Here is a 27,372-nt window from a genome sequence, read left to right as displayed (position 1 = left end):
GAGCTAATGTTAAGCTAATACTATCATCTCACTCATTAATTTGGGAATATTAATTTGGGGGAAATCAATTTTGGGAAATCAGGTAAAAATGTGTTTCTTTCAAAATTTAAAAATGTATATAACCCTAAGATGGAATTTCTAATATTGCCTTTAAGGTTGTACTTATACCCCATCTATGGTCTCACAGTTTCAGCTCTATAATCACTTTCTAGAAACAGTTAAATAAGATTCTAGCACTAATCTCAGAAAAACGCTTTTTTGTTCCTGCACCTCACCTGCAAATATTAGATGTTCATATTAAACATCTAATGTTCATATATTCTGTAAGAGTGTATTTTTAAAGTCTGCAGATACCAGTATATCTATAACTTTCTTTATTTAGACTATCTCTTCATTATGAAAACTCTTCTGTATCATTGCATCATTATGCACAACAATTTTAAGACAAATTTTAAGGATTTTGAGAAAAGAAATTTTGGCACCAAACTAAATTTACAGATTGCACATTCCTTATCCGAAATGCTTGACATCAGAAGTGTTTCAGATTTGAGTATTTTGAATTTTCAGATTTGGGTTACTCAACCTGTACATAATTTGTATTTCAGCAGATTTTTTAAAGCAATGTAATTAAAAATATGCTTTCAGATTTATTCAAATATTTAAAATATTTTTAAAATCACAGCTGTACTTTAGTACCTAATTGTATTTCTAAGTATATGTAAAATCTTGTCTTAAAATGTGTGGAGTGAGATAATTTTCAGCATGAAATAGTGTATCAGTGTACTTACAAAGCAGTTCTTATCAGGATTTCTTTTCCAATGTTTCTTGTCTAATTTCTTGGCTGAAGTGGAACGCAGAGTTGCATGAGTTTGTGTTCGAGGATTTAAAGCCAGGATGCTCTAAAGACAGCATAAACAATGTGTAAATATATGGAAATATGTTTAAACTTATTTTTATTTATTTTGAAACAGAGTTTCTCCCACGTTGTCACCCAGGCTGGAGTGCAGTGGTGCAATCTAAGCTCACTGCAACCTCTGCCTTCCAGGCTCAAGTGATCATCCCACCTTAACCTCCCAAGTAGCTGGGACTACAGGCACATGCTACCACACCTGGCTAACTTTTGTACATTTTGTAAAGACAAAGTTTTGCCATATTGCCCAGGCTGGTCTTGAACTCCTGGGCTCAAGTGACCCACCTGCCTCAACCTCCCAAAGTTCTGGGATTACATGTATGAGCCACCATGAGCCACCGTGGTTCTCAAAGAGTTAGCTTACTTTAATAGACTAATATTGGATAAAATATGAATGAAGTAATTCCTATTATATTTTCTACTAATTAGTCAGAAGCAATTCTTGGCCAGAAAAAAAAACTTCATGGAAAACAAACAAACAAACATCATCATCAACAACAACCAACAACATACTAGTGTTTCACCAGAGAGGAGGAACGATGGTAGCAGCAAATGCTTCTGTTTAACTGAATTAACATTATTAGCTACCATCTTTTAATAATGATTACATGTTGAAAATCAAGATGCAACAGCTGAAAAAAAGCCCGGAGAAAAGATCTGGGAGAGACACAGTGTATTTCAGTAGCTTTCACACAGAAGAGAGATTTAATTTGTTTTCTATTAATACAGAACCAAGGCTGTGGAAATTAACAAGGAAGATTTGGATTCAGATATGAATTAAGAAGTGGCAGCTGAGATTGTATTACAAATCACTCTAGCCAACATTTCTGCAGTTATTTCAAACAACGTTCATTTCAAAAGTCTTCTTCCATGAAGATACCCCTAACTAATCTAGATCCATTTTTCTGTTCCAGATCACTCAAACATCTCTACCACAGTATTCCAATTTAAACAGTAACTGCTGCTTTAAGAACTTTTCTTCCCTTCTAAACTGTGAATGTTTTGAGAGACTATGGACTTTTTTTAAATATTTCAGTCTCTGATATATAGCACCAAGTAGGTAGCATATGCTTATTCCTGTAAAATAGTGGTTCAAAATTATTAATCTGATTTTTAATTCCTAGTAGTCATATAACTTTGAGTAAACCATTGACCTTTTTTGATCTTTGATTTCCTCACACGCAAAATAGGGCAACACCTGAATCAGAAGTAAAGAATAAATGAAATGCATGATACAACATGTTTTCTAAACTACAAACACCCTAACAATTAAAGTGTAGTGAAAATGGAATCCAGAGGCTATGTGCAGCAGTAATCCTCTGTTCATGATTTGTTCACGTAGGGGATAGGTAAGAATTTGACAAGAGTCCTGAGAATGCAATTCCTACTAGATTTGACCAAGTCCAAGATCACCTTCCAAACTTAGATTCCATGATTCTTTAAAAATTATTGGGTCATGTTCATTTTCACATATAAAAATGAACCCTTATTGAGATCCACAGAGAACTATTAAAAATGCCAAAATAAATGAACAGATAAAAGTATTATATACTATTAACACTAGACACAAGCTAAAAATGTTACTCCTTCCTCCACTATTGTAATTCCACAATAAACATATCTAAAGTAATCATTTTCTAGGTGATATCTTAGCTGATTTTATAAAAATACTTATCACATGCTAATATGAAGAATTTAAAAATCATAAATGACTTTCTAAAATAAATGTTATACTTAGTATTCCTGGACAAGAATAAAATCAGAAAAAGTCACTTCATTTCATTCTGCATTTGATTGAATGTGGTAATAAGAATCCTCTCTGTTTTAAGTTTTCAGAGTTTAAAAGTTCAAAAGCTTTCACATTCATTATGTAATTTCACTTACAAACAGCCACTATTAACTCAATACTTTGGATGAGCAAATAAATTGAGAGTGGTTAAGTAACCTGTTTAAGATCTCACCGTTCATATACAAAAAGAATTGAATTGTAACTCGGTTCTTCTGAGTGTGGGACTTATATTAAACCTCATCCAAAGATGAGGCCTATATTTAAAAGTTACTTTTTGAGATGTAAGGTAGGAAACATTTTTAACCACATGTTTAAATAATATCAAATTGCACCTGAGTAGCTCAATGAAAACTTAATTTCAAACCCTGTCTTGAGCAAGCTAGTAAACACAACCATTAAGAGGTCACCTCTGGAATGGTAGAGTAAGGAACTCGGCAGACTAACTTCCATAAAAACAAACATAACTGCACAAATAGTAAAAATAAAAACGCATTAAAGTCTCTGGAAATTTTCCTTAAGGCAAACAGCAAATGAAGAACAATAATTCATGAAATTCTACTAAAACTGGTAAGAGGAATGAAGGTCTAACCCACCCCATTTCAGTCCAGTGTGGCAGTCATTCTACCTCAAATGGGTATATCTCAAAACACAGAGCTCTCTCTACTCCAGCCGCCAGTTGAAGGCTATGGTATCTCCCAGGGAGGAGTGAGATGCCAGCATTTCTCATTTTCTCTCTCCCCCATTCTACACAGAGACGAAACTTCAACTGAGTGCAGCTGAGACTAAAGTGCAGCTGACAGGTCAGGAGCTCTGTTACTCCATCCAGCTCCCATTCATAGAACCAAGGCTCTACCTCAGGAATACCACGTCAATAACACCAGGGTCCTGATCATCCTTGTCTCACCTCACTTATTGGGTAGAGTTTGCACACGAGGAACAGCAAGCTGAGAGGACTAGAGGCTATTGCCTATACCAAGCAGCTTGCTCATAAAGCAGAAATGTAACTGAGAGAATTGGGCCATTGTTACTACCCTCAGCTCTGGAGTGGTGGCCCAGAGATTTTTCCCAGAAGATACAAGTCATTAGAACAGAGGGGTCCCCCCAAAGGAAGTGACTTTATTTGAACCTGGATGCAAGGAAGTTCAAACTTATGAGTACTCTTAGAAACAATAAAAATGTTCATGTCAAACAATTAAAAAGAGGGAGGTAGCTTCAGGAAAACAATAAACTAAACCATAAGGCAGACGGTTCATAAGGGAAAACCAGGGAAAGATACATAAGACAAGCTCTCCTGGAGTTACAAAAAAACCTCAAGGACTCACCTAAAAAACTACCACTGAAAAAGAGCCCAGATTTAACTGAAAATCACACTTGTGGAACAATTTACATTCCACAGCAAAATTAATAAATCAACCAGAAGCCAGTGGAACTAAGATCTGGGTGACATTAACACAGGCAGACAACTTAACAGAGAGATCAGAGAAACAGGCAGAGACACCTACTAAAACCATGGTCACTCAAGAATGACTGCATATATTCAAGGCTGCACCCTGTGAGAATGATATCAGAGGTTCACACCAGAGGAAAATATACATCCCTAAATAGTATATCCAAGCCAGGCATAAAAGCTCATGCCTATAATGCCAGCATTTTGGGAGGCTGAGGCAAGTGGATTGCTTGAGGAGTTCAAGACCCTCCTGGGCAACATAGCAAATCCCCATCTCTACAAAAAATGCAAAAATTAGCAGGGCCATGGTGGCACATGCCTGTGGTCCCAGCTACTCAGGATGCAAAGGCAGGAGGATCGCTTGAGCCTGGAAGGTCGAAGATGCAGTGAGCTGTGACCATGCCACTGTACTCCAGCCTGGGCAACAAAGTGAGATTCTGCATTAAAAAATAAAGTATATCCAGTCCAGTCACTAAACAAATAAATAACAAGTCACCCTCCTCTAGTAGGGGGATTAGTGTCCAGCAAAAATTGCTACATTATGTAAGATGTTCAGTCTTCAAATTAAAAAAGTATAAGCCAGGCAAAGAAACAGAACTGTGTGATCCAAACAGACACAAAAAAGCAGACAATGGAAACTGTCTTTAAGAGGGCCCACGTGTCAAATTTAACACTTTGGTAAGGTTTAGCTGTATCCCACCCAAATCTCATCTTGAATTGTAGTTCCCAGAATCCCCATGTGGACATGGGAAGGACCCAGTGGGAAGTAACTGAATCATTAGGGCAGTTACCCCCATGTTGCTGTTCTCATGATAGTGAGTGAGTTCTAAAGAGATGTGATAGTTTTATAAGGAACTTTTCTGTCTTTGCTAAGCACTTCTTCCTGCCCCCATGTGAAGGACATGTTTGCTTCCCCTCTGCCATGACTGTAAGTTTCCTGCACTTTGGGAGGCAGAGGCAGGCAGATCACTGAGGTCAGAAGTTCAAGACCAGCCTGGCCAACATGGTGAAACCCCATCTATACTAAAAATAAAAAAATTGGCTAGACATGGTAGCGCGCACCTGTAATCCCAGCTACTCAGGAGGCTGAGGCAGGAGAATCGCTTGAACCCAAGAGGCAGAGGTTGCACTGAGCCAAGATCATGCCACTACACTCCAGCCTGGGCAACAAGAGTGAAACTTCATCTCAAAAAATCAATCAATGAATCAATTAAAAAAATGAAAAAATAAAACTAAAGGAAGTTCTTCAGGCAGCAAGTAAGTAAATAACTTCCTATTCACATGAAAAAACAAAGGCTAATGGCAAAGTATAGGTAATTATGAAATCCTAATAGACAGTATAAATGTATATTGACAGACTAGATAAAAAGCAAGATGCAACTATGTGCTGTCTTTAGGAGGTACACTTTAAATTCAACAACACAAATATGTTGAAAGTAAAAGATGGAAAATGGCATATCATGCAAATAGCAGCAGCGTAAAAGCTGCAGTGCCCATACTGACATCAGAAAAAACTTAAAAAAAAAAAAAAAAAAGATTACTAGAAATAAGGAACATTTTACTATGATAAAAGCTCAATCTACCAGGAAAATATAATAATTTTAAACATATATGTGCCTAACAACAAGGCCCAAAATACAAACAAATTTGAAGGGGAAACAGATCTTTAAACAATACTAAAAATTTCAATACCCCACATTAAAAAATGGTTAGAACAACTAGGCAGAAGACCAAAAAAGGAAACAGAAGACTTGAACAACACTATAAATCAACAAGACTTAACATATCCATAGAATACTCTAAAAGAAATACAAATTCTTCTCAGTTCTCTATGGAATCTTCTCTAGGATATATCATATACTAGATGAAAAAAAAGCCTCCATTAACTTAAAAGTATTAAATCATACAAAATAGTTCTCATCTCACAATGGAATGGAATTAAATATCTGTAACAGACAGAAATTTAGAAAATTCAAAAACAATATGATGAATACTGTAAACATTATGCTAAGTGAAAGATGCCAGCTACAAAATATGACATATTGTATTATACCATTTATGTAAAACATCCAGAATAAGTAAATCTATAGAGATAAAAATTATCTTAGTGGCTTCTCAGGCTGGAGTATTAGGGAGAAATGAGACGCGACTACAAAAAGGATATGTGATTTCTTCTGGAGTGAAGAAACCTGATTATGGTTATATTGGCATAACTGAATACACTAAAAAATACTTTGAATTCTATACTTCACATTGGTGAATTATTGATTTGTGAACTCTATATGAATAAAACTGTTACCAAAAATAAAACCCTATTAAATTCTACATTCAGTCAATTTAGCCATATACTTTATTCACTCTAATAAATACCACTAAAACTTCCTTTAGTAACTCAATATAAATGTAACAAGATTATCTTAATAACTCCTAAATATTACAGAAATCATATTTCTTCAGTCTATCAATCTTAGATATCTGTGTCTTTTGGAAGTAAAATACATAATAAAGCTGTATTTTTAAATGGTTTATTGCTTATGATGAAATAATACTAAAGCAACCTACTTTAAAAAGCCAATATTAGAAAATGCAGGTAATCTCATGCTTATAGAAAAAAGTGAAAACATTTTCTTATTCCAGAATACAATGTTTACTTATCTATTCAGCTTTCAATCATTACTAATCTAATACATTAATTCAAATTGAGAAATAATAAAAAGGTACAATTTTTAAAAAGTAGTTATTCTAACATTTAAAGCAAAAAAAAAAAGTAACATGCAAGAAAGATGGCCACATTTATTTTAGTTTTTATTTCCATAATCCATATTGTGATAAATGATCATGTTTATCTATGTCAGCATAGTAATATAACTTTTGAGAATAAACATTCTGAATGTAATTTATTGGCTACTTATCACAGCTACTTTTCTTTCACATAGCATAAGTAGAAAGCATAACATAACATGAAATATTGGGTTAACCTTTTGCAAAAAGGCAGTGAGTTGAATTCAATGGATCTTGGGTAAAAATAAATTGGATTGTGGAAAATGGTTACCAAGGATTTGACTTAATAATATCCCAAATGAAAAGTGATATAAAATAAAAATACAAGACATGAGTGGTTCAGAGCTGTTAAAAATAATTTTCCAAAGCAAGACTTTTAAAAACTAAAAGTCAATATCATCAATAACTAAGCAGCTGGCAGATAATACAGGAGAGTTCTAAATTGCATTCTTCCTAAGAAATGGCCAAAATCAGGTTCCAATAGGTCACAGGGTCCCCTCTCTGGATAAACTGAGCACTTTAAGAAGCCCATTAACCCTTTCAGATACAGGGTATATTACTTACAAAGGGAGATTTTTCTCTCATCAAAGAATTTGACCTTCGGCTTTACCAATCATTTTCAGTAACACAATAAAATTGTACTGGTTTTTCTAGAAGCAGAAAAACAAAATTAGAAAAAAAATTAACTGTACTAATTTTGCTTAGTTTAAGAAATGATAGAATATGATCCCTGGCCAACTATAAATGAAATCAAACAAGAGTTATGTATTGTCACTGCTCGGTCTGTTAACACTATTCTGTGAAGCACTGGAATGCTGAAACATACAAACTAGAATTATGCATCTAAAGAGAGATTTTTTTCTATTACCACTGAGGACCAAAAAGAGAAGCCTGTATTGATTTCAATCACAGGCCCTCACATCACAAATAAAATCACTGAATCTTAAACCTAAAACATTGGAGCTGCACTATTATTCAACAGCTTGAATTCCAATTGCAGGAAGCTACTTGACCAACATGTCTTCTTTCTTAACATGTGATTTTGTTTTACATCACAATAGTAATTATCCAAACATAGTGTGCCATTAAGCTTTTTTTACCCTTTGCATCTGAAGTTATAAACAAAATTTTCCTATTCAATACTGGTAATTATTTACTATAATTCTGAGGCATTAAAATGATACACATGTTGCTGACGTTTTGTACTTACATGCTTAGGATGATAAATTAAGTTTTGTCTTATTTAAATTATGCTGAAATTTTCTTTAATGGCTTATTTCGAGTTCTCTATAAGTTATCTCCTCCTTTCCAATGCATCAAATAAACAAATAATAATAATAATAAACAAGTTTTTCCATTTCTTTCATAATTGAGCATAAACACTTTGATTTCAATATAACATTGTATTGTACTGCCAATTTTTCCTCAATAAATATTCAAAGCTAACAGAAAAACAGAAATATCTATTGATTAACACTTTTGGTCAGTATTTGTTGCCTTATCCAGGTAACAATATAACAAATGCTGGTCATTGGAGAACTATACTTTTCCGTTTATTTGCTTAACAGTCTCTTGTTCAAAAACCCCAGTCTCAGCCAATTATCCTACCCTTTTCTATGTCTCTCATTAGTCATAGTGTATAGTGATTTAATTAATATATTAGAAACCCACAAAGGTAACTTTTTTTCTTGAATAAGCTGAGAACTGATATGACCCATCTCCTGCTAGGTAGGGAACAGAAGAGGAGAGAATGCAGCTTTATTTTGCATCCTAGGTTCACACTTGAGATACAATCAACCTTAGAGTTTGAAAATTTTAGAAACCCATAGTAATCAGTCCTGGTCAAAGACTTACATTTACCTAATAATTTTTTAAATGTACTTCCATTCTTTGCCCAGACACAGGTTTCTAAGCCCCTACGTTGGTCTACTTTTCCAAGTAACTTATCTTACTTTTTTCCCCAATTTTACTAGCTCTGTACAAAGGCCGATTTTCCCTTTATGCACAGTGAGTAACTCACTGCTGTTGATTAAAAATGTATGAAGGTAAGAATCTCTGATAGTCTTAAATCTTACAACTTTCCATTTGTTAAGTATTCACTAAGCAATATGCATAGTGTTTGAGGTTAAATTTGGGTTTCTATCTTAGCTCTACTATTTTTGCTGTTTTTTTAAACTCTCAAGCTCTCTCCTGTAAAATGATTAGTAATAGTACTGACCCCACAGGATTGTTCTGATGATTAAATAAGAAAATGCAAAGGATGTTTAGAATGGTGCACACAGTAAGTTCTTACCACATGTTAGCTATGTATGTAACAGAACTAGGTTTTAGCCACTATTAACCAAATGTATATTCACATTCCTGTATTGTCATTCTGAATGTACACATGGGAATGATTTTTTTAAAGCACAGAAAATATAGAAAAAAAAGATTAAGGAAACAGGTGAGAAAGTATCTATGAATAAGACAGTACAAAAAAATAGAGATGTATCTCAGCGGAAACCAAATCATTGACTGAGTCATGGGTCTCTGAGCTTATCATTGCCCTAAGCCCTGCAATTTCAAAGGCAAACTGCCTGAAAATATAATATGCTTTTCACAAATTAATATGGCAGTGTGGAAGGGTCATGAAATTCAAAAACAGATTTTAATATCCATCGCATATAAAGAGCAATGTAGACATCATTTTATAATCCATAGAACTGTATATAACTCTTGAGTCTTTGGTCCTAACATGTTTAGGTGAATTTACATTACATTTCCTTCCCAGGAAGGACATGTCAGATGAAAAATGATGAATTTGTAAAACATCAAAAAATGTTATCAACTGAAAATAAATGAATCCCTTCAAAATGCTCATCATATCGCTTTGAATATTTGATTCATTTCTACTGAGCATACAGTTAACACAAATAGTTCACACATTTTAAAATATTGTGTCTATCATGTCACTCTTACACTCAACAAGCTAAGGTCAGCCACAGGAAGCTCTTTGTCGGTCTTTGCAAAGCCCATTGTGTGACTCTTCTTCACTTCTAAAATACACACCACACAACAGGCACCTAAATAATCTCTAAATGAAAAAAAAAGTCTTTTTACTGCCTTTCAGAAAAGTTTGAGAACTCAAACACAAGAATAATAACTATAACTTATATATCTGATATTAACCTTGCAATTCTTAATACAGAACAGAGTATGCCAAAGGTAGTGACTAATTCTGACTTAGACGATTTAGTCTGCTCAGGCTTTCATAACAGAATACCATAAGCTGCGTGGCTTAAACAACAGATCTTTATTTCTCACAGTTAGAGAGTCTGGGGAGTCTAAGATCAAGGTGCCTGACAACTTGGTTCCAGGTAATAATCCTTTTCCCTTTTCTGACTCACAGACAGCCACCTTTTCGCAGTGTGATCATGTTGCAGAGAGAGAGTAAGAATCAGAGAAAACTCTCTGTAGTCTCTTCTCATGAGAAGCACTAATCCCATTATGAGAGTCCCACCCTCATGACATCATCTACTCCTAGTTACCTTCTAAAGGCTCCATCTTCAAATACTACACATTGGGAGTTAAGGCGTCAACACATGAATTTTTAGGGGACATAAACAGTTCATAACAGACAAAGAAAGGATTCTACCACATGTGAAAGTATGCAAATATTATTAATATTGGACATCAACTTAATGACACCTTTAGCCTAAGCGTTCAAATGGTCCACGCTGATTGTGCCATTTCATTTTATCAAGAAGAAACTTCAGAATAACCAAAGAAGATATTTTAAAGTATTGCTTAAGAAAAACAATATTACCAAATAATTTAACACTAGCTATTAATTATATATCTTCCTTTATTCTTTAACAATTTGAATAGCAAAACATTAATAAAATATATACTAATATATATATATACTGTTTGCATATTTTAATTATAAGAATTGAGAATAAAGTATCAAGTGAAAACACAAAGAGATATCAAACATTTATAAAATATTAGAACCTATACTGTATTTTATTTTAAAATTTCATTAATTATAAACTATTTCAACTTAATATAATGTGGCAAAGCATCCAGGTATTACATATTTAAATTAAAATCAATATGTAGAAAACATATAACTATGAAAATACTGTTGGAATATCTTGTGTTTGCAAAAGTTGAACATATGTATAAATATATACAAAATCCCAAGACAAAATTGTGAGAAAGGAAAGTTGATGGGGATTATTACCTTACCAAAAAAATTCACCAGTTCACTGGGTAAGAAAATCTCTATTTTAGTATTTACATTTTTTTTCATTCAAAACAAATGAGTCAATTTACCTCAAAACTTGCTTTACATAAATTGCCTGACCCCTATGTAACATTGGCCTTAGAGGGCCTTTTCAAGTAGTATGAAAAGTATAATAATTTACCTTTACTCTAATAACTTTTATGTACACAATCCACTGATTTACAAAAGACACTGCTCACAAGACCAAGGGTTATTTTAGTTCAAAAGAGGCTAAGTGTACACCAGTATGCTAAAATTAAATAATACCAGTCAACAATTAGAGAAGCTGGAAAACAAGACTTTAAGGAAAAGATGAAAGCAGGACCTGGGCTAATTGAGTTTAAATTTTTTACAAATTAAGTAAATGGAGCAAATAGCATGATTTTCAGGTTCACAAAACTGTAATAAATCATAGCTTGACTAACTGCCCTTCATCTATATGGTTAACAGATAAAAGGAAATATATATGGGCTGGCAAGTGATTTATGTTAAAAATAGGAACTGAAATGATAAAAATGACTTTTCATTTCTGGATTTTATTAATGGAAGGATTATCATAAGATATCTATTTTTGAGAAGGATCAGCATATAGCAAGGAGCTGAGGAGTTGGGGAATTGGGTGAGTTGAGGAGTTGGACTATTTAAAATCAAGAAAATGCCATATTTTAAAACATGTGTTATTATTGTGCTATTAAATCTTAGTTTAACTTACAACTCTCCATGATTTTTATGCAGTATTCAATACTGCTGATTCTTCCTTCTATCCAGAAACTCATCAGCTTTGGTTTCCCTAGCATCCTGGCATTAAGACTCCCCTTTCTCTTCACTGGTTTTACTGTTTTTACTTCCACTGTCCCTGCCAATCACAATTCTGGGTTCTTGAATTTTTATTGCATGCCCCTCTGCTCTTCTTCCTTGGAAATAGTCAGTGCTTGGCATTAATGATTACCTTTCTGCAGTTAAGTTTTATATCTGTATCCCAAACCTCAAGATATTTGCCTTGATCTACTGTTATCCATGTCATTGAAAGTCAAATATATAACCTACTTAAGTGTGTTCCATCACGATCTCAATTTTTTCACATCAAAAAACAACATATTGCCCTTCACCACACCCAAAACTTTTAACTCTTCTTGATTTCTGTCAATGATACCACTACTTCTGTGACAAACCGGGTTTCATATAGTGGTCAATCTATAGCTATTACTTTTATTTTGTTCCTTAAACCCACATAATAGTCCATGTTAGTCACATCTGGCCAGTCTTTTGTATTCCCTATTTCTCCAACCTATGGAAGATCCTTCTTGCAGTATGTCTGGATCATAATACAACAGTACTCTCCTAATTGGACTACTCACTCCAAGTCTGTGCTTTCTCTCCCTTATTAGACAGATATACTTCATAAATGCACACTTGTGCATACATACCCACACGCATGCACACATACACAAAGCTTAAATGGCTCCCCATTAAATATATCATACTAATAAAAACCACCGTCTTTTGGTGCAACCCGGTACCCACTTGCCACTCCAACCTACCTCCACTCTAACCTATTTGTTGTTTGTTTAATCTATGTACACTTCTATTTCTATACCTTTGCTTGCATCATGCCCTATGTCCAGGATCCAGTCACTCTATGTTAGTCTAAATGCTAATTTTCCTTAAGCTTTAAATAAAAACCATTTCATCCAGAAGTTAAGAAGTGGCTATTCCTCTATGTTAGATTATACCCAGGAAATTCTAGGGAAGCTCTTGCCACTGCCATTCATTTAACATATAGGATATGATATCAAATCATTATTAATATATATGTCCTCTCCCATCAAATTGGTCAGTAAAACTCTCAAAAGCAAGAACATATTTTATATAAGCTCCTGTCCTCAAAACCAAGCAAAATACTTTCCTAGAGAAAATATTTTTTAAAAGTTGTTAATAAGAAAAATTCCTTAGCAAAATAGTCAAAAAAAAAAAAAAAGCAAGAAACTTCTGTTGGAAAGCGAAAGGACTGTAATGGCAGCAGTACAAATGGAATTCTGTTTTCTTCTTGGTGTTCTTTCTATTTCAAAGGACAAAGGGAACACCATGCAGTACTTGTCAGTAGTTACAAAGATTTTAAGTCATATAATCATTAACTACTCAAAAATGTGAGGTCGGGGTTTTCCTCACTTTCATTCTGAGGTTTAATCACGCAACTGACTTGCTGAAGCAGCAGTGAAACACTTCAAACTGAACCTTGTAATCTGTGATAATATAACATCAGCAACAAGTTCTGACAAGAACACAAATGAATCACTTGTTTCCACTCTTAAAGTGTTACAGGGTCAAAATTTCAAACTTTAGGCTGGGCAAGGTGGCTCACACCTGTAATCCCAGCATTTTGGGAGGCTGAGGTGGGCGGATCATTTGAGGCCAAGAGTTCAAGATCAGCCTGGCCAACATAGCGAAACGCCATCTCTACTAGAAATACAAAAATTAGCCAGGCATGGTGGCATGTGCCTGTAATCCCAGCTACTTGGGAGGGTAAGATGGGAGAATCACTCCAATCCAGGAAGCAGTGAAGGCTTAAGTGAGCGAAGATCACGCCACTGCACTCCAGCCTGGGTGTCAGAGTGAGACTCTATCTCAGTTAAAAAGTACTTTATTGTACACACACATACCTCCAACCTTTGAAAAACATGGTCCCTGAAACTAAAGAAGCAGCAGGAGACAGTCATAACAATGAAAACAAAGTGGCTTAAGTATGTTCATATGTTTGTAGAGTAATACACAGGTGCTACGTGAGCCCAGAAGGGAAGTTTGGAAAGGACAGATTTAAAGAATGTATATTTTAAAATGGATTTCTATTGTAATCTTTAGAATAAGGAGAAATCAAATTTATATCTAAAATAAGATCAGTTCTATTAGAAACATATAATTTAATGTATTAAATACATATTTTAAATAAAATTCATGCATATAATTACTTAAGCTACATTGATTTTCTTAATAAATAATATTTTGTATTCTTAATTAATACACTTTGTTTGAATGCCTAGAGAAAATGCTCTCCATTTAAAAAGTAGTATTAGCTAATAGATAATATGCAGTATGGAGTCACATCAAGATATCCCAATTTTTTACCAAAAACAACCTAGGAATTCCAATTTGAGAGCACAAATACTTCACTTAAAATAATTTAAGTTTATAGCTAAAGCAAGATATAAAAATATAATGCCCAGTCCTCCACTGTAACTACATACTAGTTGACTTAACCTAGCTTCTTTCCAGGAATTAGTAAAATTAACTCTGCATCTTCTTTGGGTCCTAGGATTTAGTATATTAAAGTTGGAATGGACACTTGGAAATTAACATTTGATTTCTCATCCTATTTAGGAATCCTGTTCCAAACACTCATTTAACTATATCAAACAAATTCATCAAAAAATGATAAAGTGTTAGTCTCTAATACATATAAAGCTCACACAAATTGATAAGAAAATAGGAAAATGTTATCAGGTAAACAGGAAAACAGCATGAACAGATCACAGAAAAATGTATGCATATCTCCAATTTAACAAAGAAAAAGAGAAATATTCAGCTACCCACTGAGACTTCTCCTTCCTACCACTACTGAAAATGTTCCTGTGAAGTCTCACCAATTATATACGTTACCCAACACTCTGTGCATTGTTATCACACATTTTACTTGTCCCCACCCCACATTCAGTATTTTCATTTTTTTTCTTTATAGGTAAAGTACTTTTTTATAATAGCTTTATTGAGATATAACTCACCACATGATTCACCTATTTTAAGTGTATGACTTGTGATTTTTAGTATATCTACAGAGCTTTAAAACATTTCATCAAACATATCCCTGCCAAAAACATGTACCCATTAGCAGTCACTTCCCATTTTCCTGCAAACTGCAGCTTTAAGCATCCATTAATCTACTTTCTAACTCTGGATTTGTCTGTTTTGGACATGTCATATAAACAGAATCATGTGGTTTTTTTGGTAACTGGTTTCTCTCACTTAGCATAATGTCTTCAACGATTATCCATGCAGAAATTTACCTGTATATGTGTTTTGAGCCCCATAAGTTACTGTTTAATTTAAATGACCAATTCTTTTAATGAGATTTAAATAGTAAGTAAAAATCATATATCTAGCTATGTAGCTACCATTTTTGCAGTTATCTAATCCTTGGTGCAAACCCCCATTTTTATCTATATCATTTCCTTTTGACTGAAGGATATGATTTCCTTTAACATTTCTTGTAATGCAGGTCTGCTGCTTACAAACATTTGCAACTTCTGTATGTCTGAAAAAGTCTCCTCTTTGCCTTGGTTTTTGAAGTCTAATTTCACTGGGAAACAGAATTCTATATTGAAAGCTAAATGTGCTGCTCTTTGCTTCTCACTTGCATTATTTCCAACAAGAAATGTGCTATTGCTTTATCTTTGTTCTTCTGTATCTAGTAGACATTTTATCCCCCTCTGGTTGCTCTGAAGATAAACTCTTTATCACTAGTTTTGAGCAATTTGATTATGATATGCCTTGGTGTCGTTTTCTTAATATTTCTTCTCCTTAGGTTTCAGTGGTCTTCTTGGACTTATGAATTCATTTTTTCAAATATTTTCTTTCTCTGCCCTCCCACTGCTTCACTCTCATCTCTTTGGGAAACTCCATTTTCATGTATGTGAGGCCACTTGAAGTTGTTCCACAGCTCACTGATAGTCTTTTCATTTTTTTTCTCTCTCTGTGTTTCATTTTATAGTTATTATTGCTATGTCCTCAAGTTAACTACCTTTTCTTCTGCAATGTCTAATCTGTTTTTAATATTATCCAATGTGTTTTTCATATCATTGCAGTTGCCAGCTTTAGAAGTTCAATTTGGGTCTTCTAACTATCTTCCATGCCGCTACTTAATTTTTTGAACATATAGAATACAGTTATAATGGCAGTTTTAATGTTCTTCTCTACTAATTCTAACATCTCTCTCAGCTTTGGATTTGTTTCAATACATTAATATTTATCCTCATTAAAGGGTGTATTTTCCTACATCCTTTCATGCCTGGTTATTTTTAATTGGATAATAGGCATTGTGAATTTTACACTATATTGGGTACATGATATTTTTGTATTCCTATAAATATTTTTGAGTTTTGTTCTAGGACATAGTTGAATTATTTGGGAACAACTTGATCCTCTCAGGTCTTGGTTTTAAGTTTCGTGAAGTAAAACTCAAGCAGCATTTGGTCTGGGGCTAATTATTTCCCACTACAGAAGCAAAAACCTTCTGAATACCCAATGTCCTGTGAATTATGAAGTTTTCCAGTCTGGCTGGTGGAAGGAGGCATTATTCCCAGACCCATGTGAGTGCTAGTTCTGTCGGATTGTTCTTTACACATCTGTGGGTCATTTTCCCACATGCATGTGCAAATCATTAATCTGTGGAGTACTCAGGGGAATCCTCTGCAGATCTCCAGTTTCTCTCTAAGCAGCTCTTGCCTCTCTATTATTCTGCTCTACAAACTCTAGCGGCCCTGGTCTCCCTAGATTTTCAGGTTTGTCCCTCCAATTGAGGGCATCCACCAGGCTCTGTGTGGTTTCTCCCTTCCTGAAATGCAGCCTATAAACTCAAGAGGGTAACCTAGAAAAATATTAGGGTTTCCTTCATTTGTTTTATGTTCCTCAGGAAACACTGTATTTCATTGCCTGACAGCCAGTATCTTAAAAAATAATTGTTTCATATATTTTGTTTCTTTTTTATTGTTTCAGGTGGAAACATGTATAGAAATGAATTAACCTGACAGGCCTGAGTTGCTCAAATCTTGAGTGATACGGTTTGACTGTGGGCCCATCCAAATCTCACCTTGAATTGTAATAATCCCCACATCACAAGGGTAGGGCCATGTGAATATAACTGAATCACTGGGAAGGTTTCTCCCATAGTTTTCTCAAGATAGTGAATAAGTCTCATGAGATTTGATGGTTTTCTATATAGTAGCTCCTCTGCATATGCTTTCTTGCCTGCCACCATGTAAGATGTGCCTTTGCTTCTCCTTTGCCTTCCACCAGGATTGTGAGGGTACCTCATCCATGTAGAAATGTGAATCCATTAAACCTCTTTCCTTTATAAATTACCTAGTTTGGGGTATGTCTTTATTAGCAGCATGAGAACAGACTTAAACACTCAGCATTCCCAAGAAAGGCCTGTTTTCAGAAGTGGCCCTCAGCCTCACTCCCAGGAACCAAGCTGGGACTATTCTGTCAAACAAGAGTGTTCTTTTTTATGCTGAAGGCCTTGGGCGACATTGTACTAGTTGACTAGTTTAAATGATGAATATCTACTTTGTCTCTGGTGGTCTGAACCTTGAATAACTAAGTCAGTCACACAGCACTGTATGCCTACATGACTGATAAGCAATTAACAGCCTGGATACTACGATTTGGATGAGCTTCCCTGGGTGGAAACACTTCACATGTTGTCACACATCATTTGCTGGAAGAATTAAATGCGTGCCAAGTAACTCCATTGGGAGAGGACAACTGAGAGCTTGTGAGTGATTTCCTCTGAACTTTGATCAATGTGCCTTTTCCCTTTGTTTCTTTTAATTTATCCTTTCATCATAATAAACTATAACCATGAATACAACAACTTCTATATCCTGAGAGTATTTATAGTAAATCAATGTGCCTGGGGTGGTCTTGGAATCTCCAATGCAAAACATACATCTATTCCCTACTGTCCCACCTTGAGTGTATGCAGAATTCCAGTGAGAGTACCATACTTTAGTGGCCACTCCTTCAGATTGCTTAATTTTATAGTGCACCTTGACAAAAAATACAGAAAAAATTTCAAAATGGCAATAAGTAATTTCTTTACTCATTTTTATGTAGGAATCTTAGGTTAATATATAAGAAATTGATACTTGATCATGGGATCACTGGCTTTAAAGTAGAAAAAGTTAACTTACCACAGATACTTCTGAGTAAATCAGCTGCATCAGAATATCTCAGATTTCCCTACACACCTATCAATTTTCCATACACAGGTCTTGGCAATCAGTCAGTTTAACAAATGTCCATAGCACAGTTTGTATATCTTCTGTCTCAGTATACACTCTATCCTTCTTTCTTAGTAGCAAATCAGTATTATATATTGGGAGCCATAGTTCTCAACTACAGACTATAATTTCCAGGCTTTAACAAGCCATTCAGCTAAGTACCAGGAAATAACATGTATTTAGAATTGTGTATCTTTTAGGGAGTCTCATTAAAGGGAGAGGTATATATTGTTTTTCCCATTCTTCTCTGCTTTCAGAGCTCTAGCTCCTAACTTCAACAAAGAAGTGAACTTGAGGATATCAGAGTGGAAAGACAGAAATCTGTTGACAACAAAACGGTGCTATATGCACTCTTATATGTATCTCTGGATTTCTTTTATGAGGAATAAATGAAGTTCTGCCTTCTTTAAGTCACTTTTAGCAAGTTTTTCCATGTTATATACTATAACCTGGTTTTTACAGTGCCCAAGGTGATTCTGGTGGCCAATTAGGGATGGGAAGCACTGACAGTCCAATCAACGATGTAAAATATTCAGAATTAGGGTGCATGGAAACTTCAAATTAAAAGCATTTGGCTTATGTACTTAAACGACAAGTGGGAAATTACATCAGCTTAAGTATTTTTTTTGAAATCCATCAAAATGTCAAAAATCCTAAACCACAAATTACTCATTTCAAAGAATGATCAATGGAAATTTTATTGTGCCAGCACAAAAAAAAGTAATTCATTTTAATCTCCATTGATTGACTGCTAATAAGTTTCTCTATTTTAACTGACATAAATTTTTTACAATATAGCATAATGATGTGAATAAAATATATCCAATGCTCCTTTATAAACTTTTTTTTGGAAACCTTCCCTAACAGTCTCCTACACACAACTCGCTCCCCAAAATCTGCACTTCCAACCAGTCTGTTAAATCCCTCCTATCAGGCCATGGTAGATAACACATTTCTGTGCTCCCAAGATACACCATGCAAAACACCCTATCTCTATTAATATTGTGACTTAATTTCAGGATGTGTTCTCAGTCTAACATATACTTCAACAATAAGACATTTTAGCTACTTTTTCTCAAAATTTTATGTCTTTCATTTGAAAAAAAAGATAGGCACTTTTTTTAATGTTCTTATATCAAATGACTGTTGAGTAATACCTGAAGTTGAATGAAAGCTTATAGTATGCCAGGCACCCTTTCAAGGGTTTTTCAGGTCGATCTTCACAATATGACATTAGCATTATTATTGCCAGTTTATAGATAAAAAAACAAAATTACAAGGAGATTGAGTAACTTCCACAGGTAACAGAGATTATTATTTATTTATTTATTTATTTATTTATTTTTATTGTACTTTAGGTTCTGGGGTACATGTGCAGATCATGCAGGATTGATACATAGTTACATACATGGCAATGTGGTTTGCTGCCTCCATCCTCCCGTCACCTACATCTGGCATTTCTCCCCATGTTAACCCTCCCTGACCTCCCCGCCCCCGCCACTGTCCCTCCCTTGGTCTCCCACCAACAGAACCCAGTGTGTGATGCTCCCCTTCCTGTGTCTATGTGTTTTCATTGTTCAACACCCATGTATGAGTGAGAACATATGGTGTTTGATTTTCTGTTCTTGTGTCAGTTTGCTGAGAATGATGGTTTCCAGATTTATCCATGTCCCTACAAAAAACACAAACTCATTTTTTATGGCTGCGTAGTATTCCATGGTGAATATGTGCCACATTTTTCTTGTCCAGTCTATCGTTGATGGGCATTTGGGTTGGTTCCAGGTCTTTGCTATTGTAAACAGTGCCACTATGAACATACGTGTGCATGTATCTTTATAATAGAATGATTTATAATCCTTTGGGTATATACCCAGTAATAGGATTGCTGGGTCAAATGGAATTTATATTTCCAGGTCCTTGAGGAATTGCCACACTGTCTTCCACAATGGTTGAACTAGTTTACACTCCCACCAACAGTGTAAAAATGTTCCTATTTCTCCACATCCTCTCCAGCATCTGTTGTCTCCAGATATTTTAGTGACTGCCATTCCAACTGGCATGAGGTGGTATGTCAGTGTGGTTTTGATTTGCATTTCTCTAATAATCAGTGATGACGAGCATTTTTTCATATGTTTCTTGGCCTCATAAATGTCTTCTTTTGAAAAGTGTTCATATCCTTCGCCCACTTTTGGATGGGTTTGTTTTTTTCTTAAAAATCTGTTTTAGTTCTTTGTAGATTCTGGATATTAGCCCTTTGTCAGATGGGTAGCTTGCAAAAATTTTTTCCCATTCTGTTGGTTGCAAATTCACTCTAATGATTGTTTCTTTTGCTGTACAGAAGCTCTGGAGTTTAATTAGATCCCATTTGTCTATTTTGGCTTTTGTTGCCATTGATTTTGGTGTTTTAGTCATGAAGTACTTGCCTATACCTATGTCCTGAATGGTTTTGCCTAGGTTTTCTTCTAGGGTTTTTATGGTGTTAGGTCTTATGTTCAAGTCTTTAATCCATCTGGAGTTAATTTTAGTGTAAGATGCCAGGAAGGGGTCCAGTTTCTGCTTTCTGCACATGGCTAGCCAGTTTTCCCAACACCATTTATTAAACAGGGAATCTTTTCCCCATTGCTTGTTTTTGTCGGGTTTGTCAAAGATCAGATGGTTGTAGATGTGTGGCGTTGCCTCCAGGGCCTCTGTTTGAAGTAACAGAGATACTTAACCCCTATATTTTGGCTTCAGATTAGGCACTGTTAATCACTACTCTGTACTTCTTCTATGGGCAGCAATAATGTTAGTATCATTTTATTTTTAATGTAGCAATTCAAGGATTGCTTCATAGTCACTGTAAATACTGAAATCAATTTTGCACTGGTGCAGATAACCATGGAAACAAGACCCAAAATAAATCAGACTCAAAGAAAAGTCTATTACCTGCCTATTAGGCCACAACATACCAAACTTCTGGTTACACATTGATTGTATATTGTTACTTGAAATGAAAAGAAAAAGACAAACCTCAGAAATATTGTTAAGGAAGTTCTAGTAGGACTTGATGATAATGAGTATAGGTTGTTTGACCTCCCATAGCAACAATTTATGATTATAAGGGCAATGGTATCCACAGAAAATAAAAGCTGGGATAGAAAACTGGCTTAGGAAAAAAATACTTAGTTCTGTTTGTCTCATCACTTGAATTCTGATGTCATTTTACAAACGACATATAAGCAAAAAACAAACAAAAAACTGACAGTGAAATACAGCACGTCTCCGGTACCTTTCAATTGTAGGATTTGTATTAAGTTCAGGCATCTGGTCTAAAAGCTAAGATTCTTCTTTAATTGTAAAAAAATTACAGATGCTCTGGTACTAAAAGTACATTTACTATTCAGAAATGTCACGTAATGCCATTTCCATTAAAATAGAAATTCTGGGTTTAATATTTATCAATTTGTACAATAGTTTACATATATTATTAAACTCTCAAATTCTTATAGTCCAATTGAAATCCACACCATCTAAAATTTTCTACTTATATGCCTGTCTGCTCCATTAGCCTTTCAGCTTATTGAGTATGATGACAGGCAATTACTCTTCTAAGTATTTCCAGGAAGACTTGTTAAGATTTAAGAAAAAAAAGGCTTGATAATTAATACATCTCTTACAGTATTTACTATGAAACAAAACTAAAACTTAAAGAACTAGAAACAATCTATATTTAACAATATCACAAAGAATGAAATATCTCTGAACTCTTTGGTTTTAAAATTTGTTATACTGAACAGAATACATTTTTATATTTAAGGCATAAATATAGACACTTGCAATAAATTGAACTGTATCTCCTTAGAGTGTAAGAGCCACAAAGTACCTCTCTTTACATAGGTACCTAGTGAAGTAAAAGAACAACAACAACCCACATTAAAGACTGAGTCAAGGTTAGAACCAAATCTCCTAATTCCATCACATCACCACACTCATACAAAAATATTACTACAAAGAGGCTCCCAAATATTTTGAATTATCCATGATTTTACATTGCCTATGAGCCTACTTCTGATAAAAAATCATATATGAAAGTAGTATAAGAGCAAGAATTAGAAGATGTATAAATAATATAAATCAGTGAGAGGCATAAGAGGTCAGAAGTTCAGTGTTTCAGATTTACTGGGTAAAATTAGATTTCTTTTATTTCCATAGGAAAGATTACATGATCCCCATATGTCAAGTAATTCTTTAATCATTAAGTTTGCTGTTGCCATTCAAATATTCTTCATCTCAAAGATAAGTAAGTTATCACCATCATTTTAATAGAATGCTTACTACACTTTCTCTGTCATTTTACATTTAAATTTATTTTCAGACTGAAAATAAATTTAAAGCCATGGTATGCTGCTACATAATAAGTGGTAATTTCATCAAATTAGTAACATTCAGATACTAATGAGATTTATTTATTATTTTATTCATAGAATATTTTGTAAAAGGAGCATAGTAAACAAAACAAGCTACCTTTTAAGACTTTTCTTAAATGGAGCATACCACTAGGAAACAATCAGCTATTATTTCACATTTCAATCTAAATAACTGCAATAACTTCCAGGTATTTAAAAAGATGCACCTCCCAACACTGCATAGTTCCACACTTTCTTTAAACCTTCCTAACACTTAAACTTACTCAAAGATATAAACATTATTCCAAAGGATGATAAATATTACATCGTAATTAGGATTGTTGGTCTAGCATAGAAGATAATTTGACTTAATGGAAGACTTCTGTGATGGAATTAACAAGTTTGCCAATTAATTACAAATAGGATGGGTTGTGAGCAACATTCATACTATTTACATACTTGTTAAGATTTAAGAAAGAAAAGGACTGATAATTAATACATCTCTTATGGTATTTACTATGAAGGAAACCTAAAACTTAAAAAGCTAGAAACAATCTATATTTAACAATACCACAAAGAATGAAACATCTCCGAATTCTTTTGCTTTAAAATTTGTTATACTGAACATTATGCATTTTTATTTTTAAAATGTTTAATGCAAATGAATGATAACCCCATAAAATTCAGGTTATAGAGTTGGAGGCAGCATGTGAAAATTTTAGATATATATATAAATGGTGTTTCTCACAATTTATGGATCGGTTCTATCAACTCCAAATTCGAATTTTTGCCATAACCAGAATCTTGAAATGATCAACATGTTAGTATAGCAAAGCAATATCTAACATGGACAAGGCTGAGGAAACGTCCTTGGTTATTAAGTTAATTACATCTTAACACATAAATATGTTTAGTATCAACAGTATCTTTTTAAAAACTATTACTTGGAAAATGTATCTTGGTACTATCTTACGATTCATCTTTTCTCACCTTCAGGCCCATTATTTGGTAATTTAAAATTACTTCAAACTATACTAGAGGAACTAGGAAATCCAAATATCTAGAGTTTTAAAATCTTAATTCAAACTTTAGGCAGCCTTTTTAAAAAACTGCCTTTCAAGACTGCTAGGCAAATGGCCAATGACAACATTTTAACTGTCCAAAAATTTGACGGCTGAATAAAAATTTGAATTTTACTAGCAAATGAGAAACAGCTAAAGTGTTGCTTCTAGAAAGGGAACTGTGAGAAGATGGAGAGGGGTGAGGAGAAAGATAGATCCAGTGGAGAGAGGATAGCTAACATCTCTTTCCAATTCCATATTCTTAGGGAAGGCTTAAAATCAGCAACAGAGGCTGCATGTACCCCAGGGTAATCAGGAAGGGCTACAATTCAGGATGTCCCTTCTCTGCACCATCCCTCCCCCAATTTCCATTTACTAGTTTGCCATCATATCACTGGGAGGAATAGAACTGCTATTCCTTAAAGTTGTCTATTTTTAAATGTTTATGATATGCATGTACTATCATGATAGAAATTAAACAAATTTAAGATGTCATTATTAAAACAATGGAATAATTCAAAAATGATTACACAGGATCCAGTGGGTGGCAATGTAATCACAACATGTCAGTGACAACATCTTAATCATGATGGAAGTATGGGAGACCAGAATACACCTTCGCAAAATATAAAGGGAATTAATTGCACTTAAAGCAGTTAAAAAGAAACAGACACAGGCGAGCTCTCTGCCCTCCCTTTATTTGCCTAAAAGCAAGTAATAGATTTACAAAGAAAATGGAATCCTGCCCTGCTCTCTACCAAGAAGAACAAAGATTAACTACCAAAGACAGCTTTAGACCCTTATCAGCCTAGCAATAGTACCAGAGGAATTTATATTAACAAGTTTTACTAACTTTTGTCTGCCATGTATTTGCCTTCCCCTCAAGTTGCCATCGTTTGTCTTTTCAGCTCTCTAAAAATAATACCATTCTTTGTTGAAGGTGCTATTTCAAAACCACTTCTGGGAAAACTACTCATTCTCTGGGTGTCTCCCATATACTTGTGAAATATATATGTTAATCAACTTGTTTGTTTTTCTCTTGTGAATCCATTTTTCATAATAGGGGTATGTTCCAACTAAAAACGTATTGAGAGTTGTTATTACTCCCTTACAGTTTGTACTCAAAATTCCCTATCAATCCAAACCAGTTGCCAAGGGTATTAAAAGGTACTTCTGATCTTGAGTAATAGCATGGGCATTTGCAGAGTCAATGTAATTTAATTTCTCTAGGAAGGTTGACTTAAACAATTAAATTTGGGTTATCAAACCCAAATTTATATTTATTTTGAAGCCCTACATATGTTTTTTATGGAAGCATACTATTTTAGAATAGATAAAATAAAGAATTACATAGATTCTAGATTTATTTCACTTACAGATTAACTGAGAACTAGACTAAAATTGCTTTGTTTTGAACACTCTAGTGCAAATGATAGTGTAAATGATATTTGCTCCCGTAGCATAATTAATTCAAAATTATACAGGACTAAAGATGCAAAGGGGGCAAGGGTTAGGCTAATTTAAAATTAACCTTAGATGATACCCTTGTCATTATACTTTTTTAGTCCTCAATATGAACTGGTTATCTTGACAATGACATCATTATCGTTACAAAGTAGAACTAAAAAGAAAAGTGTCCTTCAGACAAGGACTCCAGTGAATCAGTTTTATAACACATCTAAATGTACACACACTCTAAAGAAAACACAATATAGAATCCAAAAGCCAATTCCAGTCCTGTAATCCATTTTGCCTATTTCTTTTTCCAAATTTCCCCAACAAATAAACATTCTGTCCTGTCAGCCACCAAAGTAGCCTGGCAAAGGACAAAACTGGTCATTTGACATGATGTAGAGAAGTGATTGATGATATCTCATCAGCTCCCTCCATTGCAACCATCTGGCCTGTGGATTAGACACCATTCATACCTTGCTTCATTTACACATGTGAAGGACTCCTTGAAGAGCCGAATATTAAATATCTTATTGAGAAACTCAGTGAATGCATACAGTCAGGAAAAATAAGGTAACTTTTGAAGGACTTCCCACTTCTATACCTCTATGATTCCTGATTTTCATGTCATGTATTTTAATGTCTGAATAAACAGCAATGTAAAACTGAGCTCATATTCATAGATTTTAGTTTCCAGTTCACTACTGACTTTAATCAAACCATTTAACCTTTCTATGTCCTTGGTTTCACGATTTCTGAAACTGATACATCTTCCTAAGACTGGAAACATGTTCTTAAGCAGAGAACAAGAAAAAAAATGCTCGAGTGCATAGACCCACAACGATTCCTATTAACTCTAACTCTGCCAGCTCCTGTACTTACATCTGCCTTACACCTGACCCATTTCTGCCAGGACAGCCTTCCTCCACCTGTCCTTGGAAAGTGATTACCTAATTCATTTTCTGGCCCCTAAATTACTGGATATTGAGGTGAAGGTGAAGGGAAACTGTAACAAAATTTATATGAATTTCCTTACCACTTATTAAATACAATCAAAATAATAGTATAAATCTAAATCATTAAGTTGCATGAATGTGAATTTATAATATGCGTACTTTTACACCATAATTCTGAACCATCATCCCCAAGTACTTATCACTTTCTGTCTTGGTATATAATTCTTGGTGAATTTGCCTCATCTTCTATTCTGTATCAAAAGCACATTTAGAGGAGATGCATTTATCTTTCTAGCCAGACTCTAAATGGTACTTAATATAGTTCCCAAGATACAGCAAGTACTTAAAAATTACTTATAAAATTGAATGATGGAATAATATGTTTTGCTGGTAACTTAAGCTTTGGAAAAATATATACAGGAGTTCACCCTCAATTACGAGGATATGTTCCAGGACTCCCCCAGTGGGTGTCTGAAACTGCAGATAGTACTCAACCCTACATATATATATAGTTGTTTTCAATACTTTTTATATTGTAACTGAGCACTTCTCACAAACTGTAGCTATAACTTTTACAGTCTGTGGTGCAACTGCAAAGCTAGCAAAAATTTCTTTTTCCTTCTTCACAACTTCAGGGACAGAAGATTCAGTCTTACCAGAGATCGTAGCAATCTCAGTATTGCTTTCCTTAAGTCAAGAACTTCCACCTTTTCACTTAAGGAAGCACTTTACTGCTTCTCTTTGGCATATATAAATTGCCTCCATCACTACTGGCACTCTAGAGCCATTATTAAGTAAAATATGAGTTTCTTGAACACAAAGGACTGCAATATTCCAACAGTCATCTGAGAACCAGGATGGTTACAAAGTGACTAGCAGGCAGGGAGCATAGACAGTGTGGAGACCCTGGCTGGACAAAATGATGAGTCATGGGCTGGGCAGGATGGGGCAGGACAATGCAAGATTTCATCGCAATACCCAAAATCATGCAATTTAAAACTTATGAAATATTTATTTCTGGAATTTTCCATTTAATATTTTCAGATCTGCTTGACCATGGGTAACTAAAACTACCAAAAGTGAAAACTGGATAAAGGGGAACTACTGTGTTTAATTTTTAGTGTGGATTTAAAAGTTATCCACTTGGTTCTTTTCCATATTTGATAACAAACATCTTTTCCCTTCATATAAGAACTGTGCATACCTGTAAATTAAGCAACTTCATGATAATAACGGCTTACATTTGCATTTGTGCTTAATTCGTTTCTT

General features: G+C 34.4%; 1 protein-coding gene across 3 annotated transcripts in view; it reads right to left on the bottom strand.

Annotated features, from left to right (window-relative positions):
* The window catches only part of DPYD (dihydropyrimidine dehydrogenase), an 865,822-nt gene that overhangs the window by 825,741 nt on the left and 12,709 nt on the right, over positions 1-27,372 (bottom strand). For 2 of the 3 annotated variants that reach the window (XM_012458470.2, XM_012458472.2), the window contains exon 2: positions 789-899. In XM_012458470.2, coding sequence (XP_012313893.2) covers positions 789-899 — 111 coding nt within the window. Of the gene's footprint in view, positions 1-788; positions 900-7,491; positions 7,578-27,372 lie in introns of all 3 variants that reach the window. The other variant, XM_012458471.2, reaches the window with a different exon arrangement.

This window comes from Aotus nancymaae, unplaced genomic scaffold, assembly GCF_030222135.1.
Source record: "Aotus nancymaae isolate 86718 unplaced genomic scaffold, 86718_ANA_hifiasm-v0.15.2.pri h1tg000103l, whole genome shotgun sequence".
In the NCBI taxonomy this organism is placed as follows: Eukaryota; Metazoa; Chordata; class Mammalia; order Primates; family Aotidae; genus Aotus; species Aotus nancymaae.
The sequence above is the reverse complement of the archived record's forward strand: the minus strand, read 5'-3'. Positions and strand labels throughout refer to the sequence as shown.